We start from the raw sequence: 21,617 nt of genomic DNA, 5'->3' as shown, positions 1-21,617 counted from the left end.
ACATACAACCGTGGTCGCTAAACACAGGCGAGTTGTTGCAAGACCAACTCGACCGAAATAGCCACACTGGTTTGGGTGCGACTCTTATCTCTGGTGTAGGAAAGATGTCTGCCCATGCTTATGTCTCTTCAGGCAGTGAGCATACGAGTTGTTTACTGGCTCCATTACGGAACAGTTGCGCAGGGAAACATCCACCTGCAGCCCTACACATACATGTGCATACTTCCAAGTACACATGTGTCGTGTGAATATTGTGCCGGCAAGGTCCCCCCCCCCCCCTCTCCCCTCCACACACACACACACACCTGGGAGAAGCACCAAAGAAGCGGCCATTGGCTTTGAAGTGTCAACGACTCCAACGACTCACAGAAGGCTAGCAGTGGAAAGTCAATAAAATTGTATTCGTCATACATTGAATCCAACTAGGAGGACAGACTCAAAAGTTGCTTCAAAACTGAAAAACCTGTTTAAAAAAATGAAAGGAGATACTAAACCCGGCTTGACAAAGGAGCCATAGACACGTGAGCGTGAAATTAAAATCCTAGTTAAAGTCTAGGGTAGGATATCAACTGAATATTACAATTGTAACTAAGGAAACGGGATCAATCTGTGCATCAGCGATGCATTAGAGAGATGTGTGTGTGTGTGTGTGTGTATGTGTGTGTGTGTGTGTGTGTGTGTGTGTGTGTGTGTGTGTGTGTGTGTTAGAGAGAGAGAGAGAGAGAGAGAGAGAGAGAGAGAGAGAGAGATGAGAGAGAGAGAGACGGGCGACGAAGAGCATAGTCTTGCAGCGGAGATCGAAACGAGTAACTAAGTGAACGCAGCACACTGACCGCCCAGCAGCCAGGAGCACAACAGGCCACAGTGCCAAGTGAGAGAACTCTCCGGCGGCCCAGCGCAGCAGCTCTTTACAACGGAATGTTGCCGTGCTTGCGCCACGGCTTCGTCTGTGTCTTGTTGCGCAGGACATCCAAGTCGTTGATAATGATACGACGTGTGTCACTGGGCTTCACAATGTCATCGATGAATCCTAAGCAAGGAAGAAGAGAAAACAGGACAATCCAAGTCAAATAGATGAAAGACCTTCTTCACACAACTCCAGGGATGACTCTGCCCATCTGCGTTGGAATTAAAAAACCCAAAAGAATAACAAGAAAAAGACACACACCGAGAGAAACAACAAGAACTACAGCTATTTCCAAGGGTGTAACGTTACAGTAGAAATTCGTAACATACACAATACCAACACATACAAGAAAGGGAGAATTGTGTATCGGTGTGTGTGTGTGTGTGTGTGTGTGTGTGTGTGTGTGTGTGTGTGTGTGTGTGTGTGTGTGAAATAGATTGAGAGAGAGAGAGAGAGAGAGAGAGAGAGAGAGAGAGAGAGTTTCACAGCCCCTTTAAAAGTCTTCGGTGGCCTTCAAAGAGCTAAGCAAGAAAAGTACTGGAACATTACACACTCTTGAGAGAAAGTCATTGATCTCTCATCCTGAGGATACTACCTCACCTCTTTGCGCTGCTGGGAAGGGGTTAGCAAAGGCAGTCTTGTAGTCTTCCTCGCATTGCACTTTCTCTGCAAGCAGCACACAACAAAGCAGGGAAAACTCAGCAACAATGTTCAAGATCACCAGACAAAAGTGATGAGCGAATTCTTTCAGTATTCTTTCGAATATTTCACAATGCAGTAATGAGTGTAATGAGGACTGTTGCACTGGACCAGCTTAGCAAGAGCTCTACAGAACAAGCACCGGGCAGATGCTCTATAGAAGGAGAGAGAGAGAGAGAGAGAGAGAGAGAGAGAGAGAGAGAGAGAGAGAGAGAGAGAGAGAGAGAGAGAGAGAGAGAGAGAGAGAGAGAGAGACAGAGAGACAGAGAGAGACAGAGAGAGAGAGAGAGAGAGAGAGAGAGAGAAACAGACAGAGGAGATAGAGCTAGATGTTACCTTCCGCTGTCTTGTTCTTGAAAATGATATTGACAGCACCCTGCAAGCACAGACATCAACAGGAACACACAGCCTAGTCAGGCAACTGAAAGCAGTACCACCAGCTAGCACAACAAAGAGCCAGTAACGGCAAGATATTGGGTCCCAGTATGTTCTGCTTCCATAACACACTGTACGTACATGTAGATAATTATGTTTACTATTGTTTGGTGAAGGTTGTTCGAGAAGGCTGAGATACTTCATTGGGTCGGTGTTCAACTGTGTGTGTGTGTGTGTGTGTGTACGTGCACACACGCATGTGTGTGCGCGTGTGTGTGCGCGCGCACGCGCATGCGTGCGCGTGTGGGTGTGGGCATTTCTCCCTATCCCTGAGTAGGCATTTGGCCTTGGTTGGTATCTTCGAATGGCCATGGTGTAGTAATATATACAGTGCTGGTCAATGGCATCCGATCTTGCGAGCCAAGCCAGGGCTCTGCACCAGTTCACATCCCAAAGTTTCACTGCATAGGGCTGCACAGAGCCTGCCGTAGCATTGACTTGCTTGATCGGCACATAAAACACGCAATGCACATACCTTGGAGCCCATCACTGCTATTTCTGCTGTGGGCCACGCATAATTCATGTCACCACTCAGATGCTTCGAGCTCATCACGTCATATGCACCTCCGTATGCCTATAGCATAGAACCAACAACAAATCAACACGGAGACAGAAGCAGAGACATTCGAATACGATGTTCAACAGATTACTGGTATTCAGAAATCGGAACTGGGACAAAGCCATCAGCTCTTTACTGAAGTACAATCATAAAATGTACTAGTACTTCCCTTCTCCAAGGGGAAGCTCGTTTGCTCATCAAGGCCAACTCCGCCAACTCCAGACATTGAAAGATTTTATCTCAGACAAGTGAGCTACCCAAACACAGAATGCAACACTGAATGTGTTGGCGTTCGGGTGTAGGGACACACCACCACAATCCTCTCGACCGTATATGGACATGTATTAGGTTCATCGCATTTGCAATGCATAATCTGCACAATAACATCCAACTTGCCCCTCCTTTTCATGTTCAGTTCTTTGCTACTAGAATTATCCAGAGTTCTCCAAGTACAAAGGGCACATGGAACAATTTCTCCTCACAACAAGGTCGCACATACATGTATATGCACAATTCCTTAAAAACTATATATCCAACAAGTACATTTCGAAACGACCCTGCAGTTACGGCATGCACTGTAAATAGCCAACAGGATTAGTATTGACTGCCTGCATGACACCTGGATAGCAAGAAAGCAAGAATATATGCACAGCGTTTGACAGAACACACAAATTGGTAAAACGTGCTAAAACAAACCCGTACAACATACCTTTCTGGTGATGAAGGCAATCTTTGGCACAGTAGCCTCTGCATAGGCAAAAAGCAGCTTAGCACCATGTCGGATAATACCCCCAGTCTCTTGCAAGTAGCCTGTACGAGAGAGAAGACAAACACAAGGACAAAACTCAACGGTGCTGCAGACCGCAACAGCAGCAACAACACCAGCAGCAGCAACAACGCCATCACCAGCAGCAGCAGAAACAGCAGCAGCAACAGCAGCAACAACACCAGCAGCAGCAGCAGCAACAACGCCATCACCAGCAGCAGCAGAAACAACAGCAGCAGAAACAGCAGCAGCAGCAGCAACAGGCAGACAGGGCAGTGGTAGCAACAGCAGCAATGGGCAGTAACTACACCAGCAGCAGCAGCAGAAACAACAGCAGCAGCAAGAGGCAGACGGAGCAGTGGTAGCAGCAGCAGCAGCAATGGGCAGTGGATACAGCGTGTGACGACAATACGCAAACAGGTGCTGAACAATTCAAAAACCTAAATTTAGCATATGCACATGATCCATCCATCGCAAAGGATGGCTATAGTTCTGTTCGCACGTTTTGATCATGAATCTTTGGCCGTGGTGCCTGTTGGGTAGCAAACCCTCAATTCAAACTGACAAAAGGGGTCACTTCTCGTATGTTAGCAGACTCTAGATGTGAGATGAGTTTGATGTCACCAGCCAAGCACACACGCACACACACACACACACACACACACACACACACACACACACACACACACACACACACACACATACACACACATACACACACATAAACACATACACACACGTGGACACGCACACACACGAAAACTCGTACACACCTGGTAGAAAGCCGGGAACATCTACGAACGTCACGATCGGGATGTTAAACGCGTCGCAGAAGCGAATGAAGCGCGCAGACTTGTTGGACGCATTGATGTCCAAGCAGCCAGCTTGGCGAGTGGGCTGGTTGGCAATGAAGCCCACTGTCTGGCCAGCCATGCGACCATAACCAACCACAATATTCTTGGCAAAGTCTGGCTGGATCTCAAAGAAATCGCCGTCATCGACAACCTGGCAAACAAAGCACACAATAAATAAATATAATATTCACGGTTCGCAAAATGAAACAAGTTCAACATAACAAAGGGATGGCAAGTGGCTAGGTGTAAGATCAACTGCAACATTCGGATAAGATTTATACTATTGGCTAGCGAGGAGACCAGCACATGATGTATATACCAGCGCATGTACAGTGAGTCGTACAGTGTGCACAGATAATGCCAAGCAACTTACAGGTTTGATGACATCCAGAATGTCGTAGGGCTGCGTCGAGTCCGGTGGCACAACAAAGTCCAGTGAGGTCACCTCACGTTCACTGCACCACACCAGCACACAACACGTACAATGTACAATGTCAACCAATCAGCAATGAACAAAGAACACAACTGCAAACAAGCCATACAATACTGTCGGGCGCCGAAGAAAGGAACGCCAAAGAATGAACATGCTAGGATTTCACCATGCACAGCATACCAATGTATACACTGTAACTCAACTGTGCACAGACGGCAGTACATGAAAATAAGAACGGCCTATGCTACGAAGCTGCCACCCCGACAGTTCTTCGGCGAACGACAGTACTGTCCTGACAATGCCTCTCTGTTCAAAATACCTCAGTACGCACACGGAAGCAGTGCATGTAGAGTGAATGAGTCGCACAATGTGCACAGGGTACATAAACCATGACATTCTGCAGCCTTGAGTTGTGATCATTTCATATAAGCATAGACTCTAGTGCACACATCATTTGCTCACTTCCTTGGCAACATAGGAACCTGTGTACTTCCCAGGCCACGTGGCTAGTATCAACACCAACGTTAATATCCATCACCAGAGTAGATTTCACTAGCATCATTCGTGATGTGAAGTATTGCCGTCACAGACCCATGCAACGAACACACACACACACACACACACACACACACACACACACACACACACACCACACACACACACACACACACACACACACACACACACACACACACACACACACACACACACACTTGGTTCAGGCATACTACTGGCACACTCCACAATTCAATGCTATGTTCTAGTGCTGACCTGGGATCACTGCATGCGACCACTGGAGGCTTGTCCTTGTTGTTCAGTGGCAAGAACGACATCAGCTCTCGTGTCCTGCATACCGCCACCGCCACCGCCAACACACAACGCATGCACACAACATAGTCAACAATCAGTACTGTAATACGAAAACGCCAGCCATACGTAGGAACATGCAGCTCTGAATCCAAATTACAAAAAATCGAGGAAATAGACAAGAGACTGGGCAATTCTATAAGAGTTTATTCGATACGACATCATACGAGTCATCCTAAGCAGATCTATTAACAGTCTTCCAACCAATAGAATATGGACCCTGCATACCCATGTATTTACAGTATGGTGTTGTGGAATACACTGTACAGACAGGCATGCAGAGAGACGTTGTAACAGGCTACGCGGCACAGTGCAGCACAATCAAATCCAATCAAGTGAGTCAATGCCATGCCGGGCGCCGTACAGCCCTAGGCCTGCGGACAATGGAATGTGAACCAGTGTACTAGTACATAGGGCGCCAACTTGACTCACGCAATCGAATTTCATTGAGCAACACCGTACATCCTACATACTATCTTCTTATATCAATTCCCACCTGGATAGAGCCTCCAGATCATTCTCATATGCCAAATGTGCAACTCCTGCATCAAGAAAATACACAGGATATTGACATTTCTCGCTCAGGGTGCATGTTAATTCTTCGGTTCAAGCAAACCTCTTCAAACACACACACACACACACACACACACTTGTCAATTCTTGGAGGACGCTCATGTTCTCACAACAACACCATACCAATGAAGAGCAAGCGGAAGAACCAGAGAAAGAAGTCAGTTCACAAGCAGAGCCATGGTGCACTGCTTACCAGACTTGGACGTGTGCACCTTTGCGCCGCCAAGCTCCTCTGTTGTGACCTGCTCGGACAGTACTTCCTGCACAACAACATCCAGATACACATGCCATACCTCTGTTACCTTCAAACAAAACACAATTTCAGTAAGACTGATTTTTCCGCATCCGTAGGAACACCACCACCCTCAAGGATTGAAGGCGCAGATGCAGCTCCTGAAGCGGTGGGAGGTGAGTAGATCAGATCCACCACAAAGTGCTCAAAGACCTAAAAAGGCTAAAATCAAGAGTACATGGAAACCAGAGTGTGCAGCTTGGGGCCTTTTCTGCTATGGGTGTCTGTCACGGCGAAATTCCGTGATTACATCATATTTGGCCCAGATCTGAGGCAGGAAATGGCGTAGTGCGTACAACTGAGCTGCAGTTGTGCAGAAAGAGACCTGCTTGAATCCTGCTTGTACGCACTACATCACTAAAATGATGTAATCACGGAATTTCGCCGTGACAGCAACCCATCCGAGCTGCACACTCTGGTTTTCATGTACTCTTGCTAAAATCCATGCAACTCCCTCAAATTAATGAAGAAAAAAACATACAATGATATTTCCCCTGTGCCATGCACTGCGTTTCAATTGACCGTGGGTGGCAGCACGGTTGGAAAAATCCAACTGTGCAAATCCAAATGTGCATGTACATGTACTTCGAAGTACGAGCATCCAATGTATTAAACATGCAATTGTAAATAAGTCTGGCAGATCATGCACCACCACGGCATCAAGAGCAAAGAAAGATTATGTGGTGAAGGCAGTGAACTGACTGACCTTCACTACTTCAGGTCCGGTGACAAACATGTAGGATGTATCCTGTACAGAACACAACACACACACACACACACACACACACACACACACACACACACACACACACACACACACACACACACACACACACACACACACACACACACACACACACACACACACACACACACACACACACACACACACACACACACACACACACACACACACACACACACACACACACACACACACACACACACACACACACACACACACACACACACACACACACACACACACACACACACACACACACACACACACACACACACACACACACACACACACACACACACACACACACACACACACACACACACACACACACACACACACACACACACACACACACACACACACACACACACACACACACACACACACACACACACACACACACACACACACACACACACACACACACACACACACACACACACACACACACACACACACACACACACACACACACACACACACACACACACACACACACACACACACACACACACACACACACACACACACACACACACACACACACACACACACACACACACACACACACATACACACATATACACACACATACACACACACACACACACACACACACACACACACACACACACACACACACACACACACACACACATACATACACACACCATGTACCATGTATACGCCCATCGCAAGAGAAGCACGCAAATCTGCAAATGCACTGGATGTGCACCCACAGATTTTCTCTTATAGCAACGATAGCGAACAAGATCTGAATGAGACAGATCAAGACTTGCGCCAGATAACTGTCTAATCCACACAACTGGCGAAGCCATGTGAATCGACCACCAATGCACACCTGGTCTACACCACACGGAGAACATCGGCATAAAACGGCCACACACACACACACACACACACACACACACACACACACACACACACACACACACACACACACACACACACACACACACACACACACACACACACACACACACACACACACACACACACACACACACACACACACACACACACACACACACACACACACACACACACACACACACACACACACACACACACACACACACACACACACACACACACACACACACACACACACACACACACACACACACACACACACACACACACACACACACACACACACACACACACACACACACACACACACACACACACACACACACACACACACACACACACACACACACACACACACACACACACACACACACACACACACACACACACACACACACACACACACACACACACACACACACACACACACACACACACACACACACACACACACACACACACACACACACACACACACACACACACACACACACACACACACACACACACACACACACACACACACACACACACACACACACACACACACACACACACACACACACACACACACACACACACACACACACACACACACACACACACACACACACACACACACACACACACACACACACACACACACACACACACACACACACACACACACACACACACACACACACACACACACACACACACACACACACACACACACACACACACACACACACACACACACACACACACACACACACACACACACACACACACACACACACACACACACACACACACACACACACACACACACACACACACACACACACACACACACACACACACACACACACACACACACACACACACACACACACACACACACACACACACACACACACACACACACACACACACACACACACACACACACACACACACACACACACACACACACACACACACACACACACACACACACACACACACACACACACACGGTTACGGCATATAGTTAACACTGTTAACAATGTTGCAACACTGCCACACAGACCACCCGAGGACATGCATACAATGTGTATTAATTTTTATAGAGTGTGTGCCATCAAAGTAAGGCATGCCATCTAGTGCCAAGCACATAACACAAGTACAGAGTGTTGTTGGTTGACAGCATGTAACAAAGTGGAGACCACTGTGTTCGGAAACAGTGACCTTACTACAACCATCCGCGGTTGAACACAGTGATCCTTCACCTTGTTACATGCTGTCAACCAACAACATGTTTCAATAAAACAAGGTTTTAATATCTTATACAAGTACAGAGTGATAACTAGCAGAGCTTTGGAGCACAAGAGTCTCTCCATAGACAAGTACACGTTATGTTTCTACAGAGGTCTACAGTCCATTCATAAAAAGATGGGCTCTGGCTCTGGCGAGCTCCCGTATTTGGCGATTTTTCGTGATTTCATCGTACACAGTGCAGTGCTGCGAAATTTGAAATTTGAAAAAGGGTCCAAAAAGGGTACCTGAACTGGGGTTTGAACCGCACAATGCACTGTTGCAGACGGGGTCAAACGGCCTGGATTTTTACGGGTTTTCCCAATTCAATGCTTTGGGGGCAAAACCTGGCCGAAATCCTATTCTTGTTATGGCTTGCTTTTTGGAGAAAAAAACTTCAGAAACATAATTGGAAGAGGATTCCATAGAGGATTGCAGAAAAAATTCTAAAAAAACTCAACGTTTGACCCATTTATGGCCAAAAGCTAGAAGTTCATTTTTTTTGGAATGGACTGTAAGTGTATACTAATTTACTAAACCAGTCGATGCACAGCCTACTCAAGCTCAAATGATGAGGGGTGAATCCCCCCCCCCCCCCCCCCCCCCAAAACATTGTGCATTGAGCAGGGAGTGGTGCATTCTTGCAAGTTTGCCGAGTCGAAGGTTCGATCTGCGCTACAGATGACAGTTGCTAACCAGCCAAGTGTAGACTGTATTAGGCAGCAGCATGCAGAGAAAACATGATGGCAAGCTCAGGACTTGGTTAGTTGATGTGACTGTACCTTGACCATGATGGTGAAATCAGTTAGAGCTGGAGAGTAGACAGCGCCACCTAGACAAGAACAACACAGTCAGAGAGGAGACACACCGCACATTAATACAAACATACTGGAAAGGTTCAATTTATAGACCTTATTCGATAAACGTCACAATCACGTGAACCGGGGTCCCGGGGAACCAGGGAGTGGCAAGAGACCTGCACTCAGTGCACAGTGGACTCTGCGTGCGAACATGGGAGTAGAAAAATACCGGTATTTTACTACTCCCTTGTACGAACTAGGCCTTTCTTGCCACTCGTTTCTCATACGCGTGCCCTAGCTTACGACAAATCCCAGGAGGCGAGTCCAAAAATCACGTTATCGAATAAGGTCTATAGTGGATTGTGACTCATTACTCATACGTGTGCTGGAAACTTGTGGAAAGCATAAGTACTTAAGTAGTATGCATGTACTGCCTAGGAGTTTGAGCATGTCCAAGATACCTCAATAGCTGTACTTACCAGCGCAGGGTCCCATGATCAAGGATAGCTGAGGAATGACACCGGATGATGTCACGTTGCGGCAGAAGATCTCGCCGTAGCCAGCCAGAGAGCCAACTCGAATGACACCGGATGATGTCACGTTGCGGCAGAAGATCTCGCCGTAGCCAGCCAGAGAGCCAACTCCCTCCTGGATTCGTGCTCCACCGGAGTCGTTGAGGCCAATGATAGGCACTCCTGCCTCCAGGGCTTTGTCTTGGACCTAACAAAGCAAAGAGATGGTAATGAATACATGACTGTATGCCGCGCTGCGGTGCATGTTGTGAAGTAAGAAGAATTTGTCAGATTAGACACAGCTTGTTTGCACCACATCACAACATTAAAAATCCACAACATGGTATTTACATATTCATCAGCTTACGGCAATGAAAATGGAAAACTGTATTAATTTAAAATTACAAAATTACCTTAACAAAGCATTCAGGCCAGTCGTAGGCCCAGAAAGTTGTAAACTGGTAATGGCATTGTACCTAAGGCAGCAGCTGCTGCGTGTGTGTGTGTGTGTGTGTGTGTGTGTGTGTGTGTGTCTCTCTCTCTCTCTCTCTCTCTCTCTCTCTCTCTCTCTCTCTCTCTCTCTCTCTCTCTCTCTCTCTCTCTCTCTCTCTCTCTCTCTCTCTTCCTCTGTGTGTGTGTCTCTCTCTCTTTCTTTCTCTGTGTCTGTCTGTGTCTGTCTGTCTGTCTGTGTCTGTCTGTCTGTGTCTTTTTGTCTGTGTCTGTCTGTCTGTGTCTGTTTGTCCGTCTGTCTGTCTATCTGTTTGTTTGTCTGTTTCCGCCTGTCTGTCCGTCTGTCTCTGTCTCCCTCTCTCTCACCTTCATGATTTTCTGGGCATTGGCCCAACTGAGAGAGCCACCACGAAGTGTGAAATCTTGGCAATAGACATACACTGGTCTGCCATTGATGCGACCCTGTCCAGTCACCATGCCGTCACCAGCAGTCTACACAGGAGCAATGCAAAACACACATACACACGCGCGTGCACACACACACAAACACACACACATCACAAACAGTCAAACACGCACACACACACACACACACACACACACACACACACACACACACACACACACACACACACACACACATACACACGCACACACACATACGCAAACATACAAGAATGTTGTAAACGATGAGCTATGCTTTCTCCGGCACGGTCTCAGTTGAATACTATGATCTATGCAGTTTTGAGTGCTCGCAGCTGTGGCTTTGCCAAACTGGTATGTAGTCTTGAGTGCAGCTGCAGCGCTGCCGAGGACGGAAGCTGCAACATACTCCACCATTAAATAAATTCAATGTGGTGTGGTGTCACTGTGTGACCTAAGCTCTGTCAAAGGTACCAGAAAAAATGAGAGAAAGATGAGAATAATAACATGAAAACATGAAGATGAACGGTTGAGTCATCACTAAATCAGCCAAGCTCGATCATCTCACACACCTTCAGCTTCTCCATGCCGAAGTCCACACAGTCGTGTTCAACGAACATATCCATCTCGCGGAAGCTGCGCGGATCCAACAGCAGGTCCAACCGCTCACGGGCTGTAAGCTTACCCTGTGCAAGAAACAACAAACCCAAATGTCATGCCCAATACGTAGTAACAAACAACCAACATAACGCAGACTGTCTCCGCATCTGCAAGGACACTACTGCTGTTGTGGACATTGAAATCCTGTGGAATGACCGGGGCCGGCGCTCTTACTGCCTTACCGTGTATATGTGCTGAAGTTCACGTACACGCTGCGAAAATGATCCAGCAGTGCTCATGGCCGCACGGCCAGCACCCCCGTGGCCGCTTGACTTCGCTACGGATTTCAATGTCCACAACAGTAGCTCTCTCAGATCAAAGGTGGCCATTTACTCAGAAGGAGCGTACGGCGCTCAGAAATCTTATCAGCAGCATCTATGTTATCCTCAGCGGTGCCTCACGCACTGGCATGAGTTCCCAAGTGGATGTGTGATTGAGAGCCCTTTCGCTTTCATGCAGGACTTGATTTGCGGCATCCTTGGAGGTGGCTTTATTTGGAAAAATCTGATGATGCAAACGGGAAAAGTCTGAAGAAAAAATTTGACTGTCACCACCAAGATACGAACCAGGGACCTTCGCATGAGGCCAGCGACGCTCTAACCACTGAGCTATGGTGTATTTGTGAGATGTGTGTGGGTTGATTCCTACTATAGATCTGCCGCTTTTTGACAATCAGAGAGCCCAATAGGGAGATGTGAAATGGTACGTAAGTGTCAGCACAAACATGCTCTGTACGTACATACTTCACCCAGTGTCTCAATATCAAGAAGGCAAAGTGCCAAAACCAGATCTCTTTTTTCTTCTCAAAGTGAATGGATAAACGGGGTCGAACAGGTTAGGTGAGTTTACAGATTGTAATAACTACTGCTACCGTTCTCAATTCCTATCACCTTTGCATGTTGTTTCTCCTTTCCCTTCTCTCCACCACCTGCAATGGCTTCACGTCGCTTGTCTTCAATTCGCTGTGCCACCGATGTCGCTTGTCTTACAGGCCTACACACTAAGCTTCTCTGGAGGAGGCTCCGCTGGAGCGCACCTCGCCAGACAACACCGGCCATTCTACTGTAGTTCCGATGTCTATTGCAACCAAAGAACAACAACAATTATTATTATTATTATTATTTCCTACAAATCAAAACAATCGGATTGTCACGAAATGTCATCCATGCATGCAAAAAAGTGTTGCTTCATTGCATGATGTCATTCTCTTGTGTTCGAAATCTGCATGGCATTGATGTGATTATGTGCAGGACACTGTCTGGCTGGTCTGGTACATGTGGTAGATTCTACATGACCAGATGACAGCAAGAGTAAAAATAAGCTTCCAAGTTCCAGGCAGGAGCTAGGGAGCTCTGGATAACAGGGGTGAAGGGGTATAACCGTATATTCAAGAGTCCATAATCCCGGGGGGGGGGGGGGGGTATGTACTCTTGCTCCACCGCATTTCTTTGCAGTGAATGGAATTCCATTGTCTTTATTGCCAATATTGGGCACTGGCCGTCTCTTGGTTGCTTTGTTCATTTCTATTTCCACAAATGAAGAAATCTTTAAAAAATTCAAGACTACAGTCCCAGATTGCCTGAGATTGCCTGATTGCATGCGCCTGAAGATTGTAGAAATCCTGAGCATGGCAATTTGGGTCCTCAGGACGCACGGAACATAAATAATTATACTAACGGCACATGTACAGGTAGCGCGTGACACGCATAGCCTGTTACCACATAGGGCAAGCCTTGCTTTATGTTTACACACACTGTCACAGTTGAGAGCCAGGGACACTGTTCTCAACACAGCGTATCGGCCTCCGCCTTCAAAGTTACCTGCTGTTATCCTCAGGCATGTACCTATCTGCTCACTCAAGTACACACACACACACACACACACACACACACACACACACACACACACACACACACACACACACACACACACACACACACACACACACACACACACACACAACACATCTATATACAGAATATACAGTCACTCAGTTTTCTTCTGTTGCTCTCCGAGTTCGTCTCTCTCTCTCTCTCTCTCTCTCTCTCTCTCTCTCTCTCTCTCTCTCTCTCTCTCTCTCTCTCTCTCTCTCTCTCTCTCCCCTCCCTCTCTTCGGCTTTTGCACTCTCCTATCGGGCTTTCTTGTGGATGTCATCATTTAATAAGAACAGTGTGAAAATTCAGCAAGTTTCATTGGCGGCAGCATTGCATTAATTTACGACGATGTTCTTCACCATGGTCTTTGTGCTGCGGTACAGTGGATTGTGCGTGTGTGGGTGCCCCCGCGCGCACACACACACACACACACACACACACACACACACACACACACACACACACACACACACACACACACACACACACACACACACACACACATCTGTGTGTGTGTGTGTGTGTGTGTGTGTGTGTGTGTGTGTGTGTGTGTGTGTGTGTGTGTGTGTGTGTGCGCGCGCGGGCACCCACACACGCACAATCCACTGTACCGCAGCACAAAGACCATGGTGAAGAATTCAGCAAGTTTCATTGGCGGCAGCATTGCATTAATTTACGACGATGTTCTTCACCATGGTCTTTGTGCTGCGGTACAGTGGATTGTGCGTGTGTGGGTGCCCGCGCGCGCACACACACACACACACACACACACACACACACACACACACACACACACACACACATCTGTGTGTGTGTGTGTGTGTGTGTGTGTGTGTGTGCGCGCGGGGGCACCCACACACGCACAATCCACTGTACCGCAGCACAAAGACCATGGTGAAGAACATCGTCGTAAATTAATGCAATGCTGCCGCCAATGAAACTTGCTGAATTTTCACACTGTTCTTATTAAATGATGACATCCACAAGAAAGCCCGATAGGAGAGTGCAAAAGCCGAAGAGAGGGAGGGGGAGAGAGAGAGAGAGAGAGAGAGAGAGAGAGAGAGAGAGAGAGAGAGAGAGAGAGAGAGAGAGAGACGAACTCGGAGAGCAACAGAAGAAAACTGAGTGACTGTATATTCTCTATGCTGAATAATAATTATTATCATGGCGATCAGCAGAATCAGCGAAGCGGACATCGGACGTAGTAATGGACAAAAATAAAAGATGGATAATAAAATTTCCTGACAAGTTTTCTAGAGACATTCATCAGGGAAATACATCTCAATAATGGCAATAAACAACAATATACATGTATACGTGGAAGAGTACGAAATGCACTGTGTGAAAGAAAATAGGAGAAAAGGCACTGTGTGAAAGAAAATAGGAGAAAAGAAGGTGAAGTGCTGATTCTGCTGATGGCCATAATAAAGTTATTGTCTCCACACCGCTTATTCGTACTGAATAATAGTTAGCATAGTATTAATTTTAGTAAAGGCAGTGCCGCACCAAGCATGTAGCACAGAATACCTTTCAAAGAGAGCAACTTGAAGCGGGTACACACAAACACACAAGCACAGGTTTTATTATTATAAAAAAGGGGGTAGCTTTTGGAATACTTCGAAGTACATGATTATGATTCAGTACGAATTGTCTATAAGAACCTTCTATAACTTTATAGGAACACAGCCAGATTGCTGAAAGGTAAGAATGTTCCAGGCTAGCCCCTTTGAAACAAAGTTCTTGGGTGCGCGACTCCACTGTATACAAACCAAGAATAGTACAATACTGTACAATCATGTATTGTACTACTGCACAGGCAGAAAATTTCGTCGGTCAATAAATCCGTCCAACTCCAAAGAAAGGGAGTTCGTAAGGATCACAAGAGTGCATTGAGAAGCTGGACAAATCGACATTAGTCCGGCATTTAATTGAGTCCAATAGCTCCTTGGACGTAAAAGACGAGATTAAATTCCAGACGAATATTTCTGCTTTATACAGTATTCGAACCAACCCTACAAGGCTACATACATTCAACATGCCTTCAACCCACGTACTGTAAATATACAAAATTTCGGCGCTGCAAAATTTCGGCACTTCACGATTTTTGACATTTCGGTGGCGATTTATTTTCGGCGTGGGGCAGAGGGCATGGTATAGTGCGACAGATACTGTGAAAAATTTCATCGGCGTTTTCATTTAGGCGTTTTGGGTCGGTGCAGAATATAATTTTATTACAGGGTGCGACAGAGCTCTCGGCCATTGAAGAAAATGTTGAGTCACCTCCACCGTTACACTGCGCTCTTTTTGGGTCGGTGCCGAATATAGCCGAAATTAAATAGCTGGCGAAAAATTGTATATTTACAGTACACTGACGGCAAGAGTCATAACCAGATGTGAGTTCTCGCTGTCGGCATACCCCATAGAAAGGATATCAGGAGTTGCACACTCTTGGGGGGGGGGGGGGGGGGGGGTTATATACTTTTGGCAGGGAGTAGTTTATATATTGTACTACTCCCTGACTTTTGGTACCATCAAGAGTACTCTTGGTACCATGCATAGATGTCTGTGATTGATTCGGGAGCAGTTCCAAACATCTCATGAAACCCGTTTCATCAATTTGCATAGGTTGTTTAGCGAAGTCGATTTGCTGCTTTTTGTGAAAGCCTGAGCGTGCGTTTGGCCACGTACGTATGAACCGAAAGCGTACCGCGTTCACGCGCCATTTGGGAACACAGTTTTACTCAGCCATATCTCTGGTTCTGTCCCGCGTGAATTCCGCGGACTGCAGAATTTCCGCATAATCCAGTGGTGTCCGCAGAATTAATAGAAAATACCGCAGAATATCTTTTGGATCAGGATTTCGCATAATTTTGTTTAGAGTTTATATGGACAACAAAACTGTGGGAGGTGAGTGGCTTCCAGCCGAGTCTCACGCAAACCGTGACAAAATTTTTTAATAGACAACAAACTTCGGTGGGGTTGCAGCGATTCGATCTATTATCACGCTCAATTTCCTTGCAGAATATATAATGATTTGCAGAAATCATGCAGAATTTCTGATATTCTAGCGCTGGGGGTCAGCTGGTTGCAGCAAAATAATTCCCGATTCATGCAAAGTTGTTATGAAATATGAGTAAAAATACAAGCAGGTCTAACGCAGCACATCATCATGTCCTTTGCACCAAGGTTGATGTAGTTCAGAAATTTCATTGCAACAGGCATCTACTAGCCATCAAAAGGAACTACTCCACAGGCCTTTCATGCACTGTAGCTTGTAGGGAGGAACATTAAAAAAGTCACTGTGTGCACTAGCTGTGTCGCGATAACATGGGGTGGATACCCCCTTGCATTGCAGACCTTACAATGCCATGCAGCCTTGTGTTCATCCACAAAACAACAGAGGAGACAATGGCAAAGTACTAGTGGCAGACATGCACAATAGGTCCCAACACTAACTGTAGGACATATTCACACTCACACCTGATCACAGAGCACGGCAGTTGTTCTTTTCTCAGTGTATATTCAGTGTTCACATCTTATTGGGCATTGGAGTTGGGGCCACGGCGCTTGCCGAAGGATGCGACAACGTTGACGAAGCGGCGGTTGTACTGGAGACGACGCTTGGCACGGCCAGTCTTTCTCTTCTTCTTCTCACCTGCCTCGACCTGCAATACATGGAAATACATAGCATACACAAAGCGTGCGTTAGTATAAAATGAATCACAGCATTGCCGGCAGAAGGGGTCAAAAACGTCAAAAGGTGGCTAACAAGTATGACAACGAAGTGATGCTTACAACACAAACACAATACATATCACATGAGGCACAAACTTGAACACCAACCCACCAACCAACATAGCTGGTGAAACGGGCTTCCAACCATCACACTTTACACACACGTATCAAACTGCACATTGCTCTGAGGTACAACTAGTGAAAAAGGTATAGACTATAATAGTGGATGGCAAGGCCACTCATGGAAAGGTTGACATGTCCACGAATGGTATGCTCATAGATGCTGCATTGAGAGTTGCAGCCGCAAATCGTCTTCTACAGTGGAGTCGCACGCCCAAGAATGATGTTTCCAAGGGGTTAGCCTGGGAAGTTCTTATTTTTCAGCAATCTGGCTGCGTTCTTAGAATCAATCAGTACTGGATCATGTGTATCCCACAAGCTGCCAGAAAACCAACACCGCCGTTTTTAGCTTTAGGCTGTGGCGTTCTTAGAATTTCAGGCTAGACGTTCTTCAGCGCGCGACTCTACTGTAATATCACGACATCAATGATAGGAAATACCCAGATTTTCTTTACAAAAACTTCTAAAACATTTCTGTTTGAATTGATAGAGGTTTACGAGAAGGGCAGTCAGAAGTGGAATAAGAAACATTTCAAACTCAAAGAAAAAGCCAGGAAATGGACTAGCAACTATGAAGCATCTTAGCTGGAGTTTCAAAAAAAGAGCATACCGAGCTAAGCCCGTCAACCCAACATTTTTTGGGAGTCTACGATTATGTGCCGCTGCCAGATAACACAGCATGGCTAAACCAGCTGTGTTATCGTCAACAGACAAGCACAAGGAAGCAATGAACATTGAATAAAGAAAATATTGAGATTGCAAATCTCTCTCCAGCATGCATTCTTTGATGGATAACAAACTATCACAGACGATGTCTCACTTGGAAAGGTGCAAACAAATATCAAGGAGTTTGAAAATCAGGAGTGCACTATTTACATGGAAGAACGGCACAAAGACGATCTACGCCTAGTGCCCGCAATTAACAACACATGTGGAGCACTCATGTGTGGACAGATAAAGAGAAGAAACGAACAAAGTGGATGGAGCAAGTGGTGTGTGTGAGTTTGTGCATGGAGATATGGGCTCAACCCCCCCCCCCTCACTGTGTGTTGTGTTTGTGTGTGTGTGGCAATGCGGATGACAGTTTCATTACTTTTCACACCTGTAGAATTCACATTTCAATAAAGGACAAGTTTAAAAAAATACTTTTACAACACAAGATGCCAGTCATAATGAACTGAGCGTTCATGTACAATGGTCGCGGTACAAGCACAGTACACGTCCAATGCATCGACAAGCACTATGCCGATTGTGTGTTGACGCTAGTAGTAGTACTGTACAGTTCATGTACAGTCAACTTCGCTTATAACGACACTCGGCGGGGCATCAGAAAAGTGTCGTTATTCACAAAGTGTCGTTATACCCGAAGTCTCATTATATGTATTACAGTTGGATGGGACTTTGCTCTGGGCATGGAAATTCCGTCGTTATTCGCGAATTGTCGTTATATCCGCAGTCGTTATTAGCGAAGTTGACTGTATATGGGGTATGCTTGATTATATCGGTTTGGGATACAATTAGAAAATTGTCTAGGCTACAGTACAAATTCAAATTGGTCACAAATTTTAGAAGGAAACTGATGAAGGTGTTATGGAATAGGAACAATTCTTATTAGCTATGACCTTGAAGAAACACTTCTTTACTTCATCTGTCAATGTTATAAGCAAAACATTCTCAAGCTATCAATTTTCTCACCTTGGGTGTCTGACCCTTGACTTTACCAGCGCGAGCCAAAGAACCGTGGACCTTTCCTGCACCGAAAAATATCACGCGCCAACACTGTAAGCTATATCCCGGGTATCTCCTTTAGCCTAACTTATAACAACGTACCTCCGACAACACGGCCGGTGACTGTGAGGGTAGACTCCTGCTCTACATGATCGACGACAAGGAATGCGTCCTCAAGAGGACAACCTTCAGCAAGAACAACCTGCTCGCTGGCCTCAAGACCTTCGAGTTCCTCAATACGGTTCTTTACCTCGAGAACAGTGCTGGTGCCATCCACCTCAATGGCGTGGAGGCCTTCTGCACGAACAAAGATCTGCATGTTGGAAAGAGTATGTGGCAGCCAAAACGACTGAGAAAGAAAGGGCTCTCAGCAAGCAATTGTCGCCATTTTCAGTCAGGTCGCGCGTGCGTCGACAGTTTTCTACCGGTTTTCGGTGAGGATTCGGTATTTTATACCAAGATTTATTGCAAATCTGAGTGAAATCTTTGTTTGTCGTGTGCCACTGACTGGTTTTGGAGTTGCAGGTCACAATGCAATCGATCTTTGTACAAGGAGAACAGAAATGTAGTTCTCTTCCGAGACTCGGCGAGAGGCCGTCGCCTTCTGATGTGAAGCTATAAATGCGGATAATTTGCGATCAGCCATTAGAACTAATCCTCAGTAGTAGCTATTTTGTGGCATATCCGTCCTGCTTGCGACACAGTGTTGTTTCTTAGAGGTGATGCAACTACGATGAATATTCGTCCGTTTACTCGGATCCCGTAAGGATGGACCACGACCATGGTTATACAATAATATAAAGGACGGGTGGGTGAGGCCCAGCTATGAGTTAAATCTTGCTACAAACATAAGTACAATAGTCGTGTATATCAAGAGTAAAGAGCTTTTAAAAATACCACCCTTGACTTGAATCCATACATCCTGTACACACACCTTGTACACACTCTCTCTAACGGTCTCTAGGCTACACTGCAATTGATATACATTAGATCAAATTTTCGGGCAAGGCCCATCATCAGGAATAAGTCTACAGTAGACAAAACAGGGCTTTATATATTATATGTGACAAGTACTAGTGGCCAAAGGTGTGATGGTATAGCGTAAAATGTTGCAATACCACAGGAAGCGAGATTATTATTCTGTGTGATATGACGCGAAAATATAGTGCAGTGATAGTGCAGGATTACTAATGTGAGTACAAAGCAGAAAAATACACACTTCTAGCAACACATACACACACACATACACAGTGCACAAATTCTTGCACAAATTATGACAGATATATTGACACATCACCCAACAGTCGCCAACCATTGTCACTGTTCACTGCCGGCTTCCTCTTCCTCATGAATAGTGCCTCCATAATTCTGCGGTCAACGTAAGACCGTTGCTTGCTGGCGAGAACTGCGGTGACGATGGCTTGAGTGCATACTACTACCGTATTATCTCTAATAAGCACAGTCTCCAATAATAGGACACCTTGGGGCGGCATTCAAAAAATAAAGTGCTCAGTCTTCATTATTTAAAGCACACTGTAAATTCATTATGATCCTGTCCCTTTGGAAAAACGCGGCCAAGAATTCAAAATTCTGCGGGGTTTCTGCGGCATTTTCCGCGGTAAAATTAAAAATCTGCGGCACTTTATGCAAGTTTTTCACCCTCCTTGTAGAGGATATGACAACTACTTGCATGAAGGAGCACCTTTCACACTATCCTTTGCAGTCACAAACTGAATGAGAGTGAAGAATCTTGGAGAGATCTGCACCCGCCTACACTGGCAAGAGCGATCGCAAAGTAGTTTTTCTGCTGCTCATTGAGTAGTAATTTTACTAATTTACCCTAAAAAATTCAAATTCCGCGGGCAAAAGTGTGGATTCCGTGATTTCCGCGGATGATGGCGATTTCTGCGAAATTTGCCGCGGCCGCAGAATCTCGTTTTTCCAAGGGGACAGATTATCTGTACCGGCGAAAAACCCTGAAATGTGTGTGTCTGACATGAATTATTTGGCAA

The 21,617-nt window shown here is 45.9% G+C and overlaps 2 protein-coding genes across 2 annotated transcripts; both read right to left on the bottom strand.

Moving 5' to 3' along the window:
• Window positions 1-382: 382 nt before the first annotated feature.
• LOC135817523 (propionyl-CoA carboxylase beta chain, mitochondrial-like) lies at window positions 383-13,279 on the bottom strand. Its single transcript, XM_065330729.1, has 17 exons — window positions 13,038-13,279; window positions 12,060-12,173; window positions 11,431-11,556; window positions 10,747-10,822; window positions 10,582-10,680; window positions 10,085-10,134; window positions 7,092-7,133; window positions 6,287-6,353; window positions 6,017-6,062; window positions 5,425-5,499; window positions 4,594-4,675; window positions 4,140-4,371; window positions 3,310-3,410; window positions 2,517-2,615; window positions 1,943-1,982; window positions 1,508-1,573; window positions 383-1,030 (listed from the first exon to the last, which is right to left on the bottom strand). The coding sequence occupies exons 1-17, from the start codon at window positions 13,203-13,205 to the stop codon at window positions 909-911; spliced, it is 1,605 nt and encodes a 534-aa protein (XP_065186801.1). The 5' UTR covers window positions 13,206-13,279; the 3' UTR covers window positions 383-908.
• A 4,243-nt stretch (window positions 13,280-17,522) lies between these two features.
• LOC135817521 (ubiquitin-like FUBI-ribosomal protein eS30 fusion protein) lies at window positions 17,523-19,990 on the bottom strand. The gene is made up of 3 exons (XM_065330728.1): window positions 19,708-19,990; window positions 19,573-19,628; window positions 17,523-17,687 (listed from the first exon to the last, which is right to left on the bottom strand). Exons 1-3 carry the CDS (start codon window positions 19,922-19,924, stop codon window positions 17,559-17,561), a joined length of 402 nt encoding a protein of 133 aa, XP_065186800.1. The 5' UTR covers window positions 19,925-19,990; the 3' UTR covers window positions 17,523-17,558.
• Window positions 19,991-21,617: the final 1,627 nt, after the last annotated feature.

The sequence above is a fragment of the Sycon ciliatum genome, chromosome 5, assembly GCF_964019385.1.
Source record: "Sycon ciliatum chromosome 5, ocSycCili1.1, whole genome shotgun sequence".
Lineage (NCBI taxonomy): Eukaryota > Metazoa > Porifera > Calcarea > Leucosolenida > Sycettidae > Sycon > Sycon ciliatum.
This window is presented reverse-complemented; position numbering and strand designations above follow the sequence as displayed.

Coding starts and splice junctions, on each gene's coding strand:
- LOC135817523 (XM_065330729.1), bottom strand. CDS start 13,205: ATGGCCGGTGTTGTCTGGCGAGGTGCGCTCCAGCGGAGCCTCCTCCAG. Junction 6,063..6,286: donor GGTGCACACGTCCAAGTCTG/GTAAGCAGTGCA, acceptor TTCTTGATGCAG/GAGTTGCACATTTGGCATAT. Junction 4,372..4,593: donor TTCTGGATGTCATCAAACCT/GTAAGTTGCTTG, acceptor TTTGTTTGCCAG/GTTGTCGATGACGGCGATTT.
- LOC135817521 (XM_065330728.1), bottom strand. CDS start 19,924: ATGCAGATCTTTGTTCGTGCAGAAGGCCTCCACGCCATTGAGGTGGAT. Junction 19,629..19,707: donor CACCGGCCGTGTTGTCGGAG/GTACGTTGTTAT, acceptor TTTTCGGTGCAG/GAAAGGTCCACGGTTCTTTG. Junction 17,688..19,572: donor TCAAGGGTCAGACACCCAAG/GTGAGAAAATTG, acceptor CATGTATTGCAG/GTCGAGGCAGGTGAGAAGAA.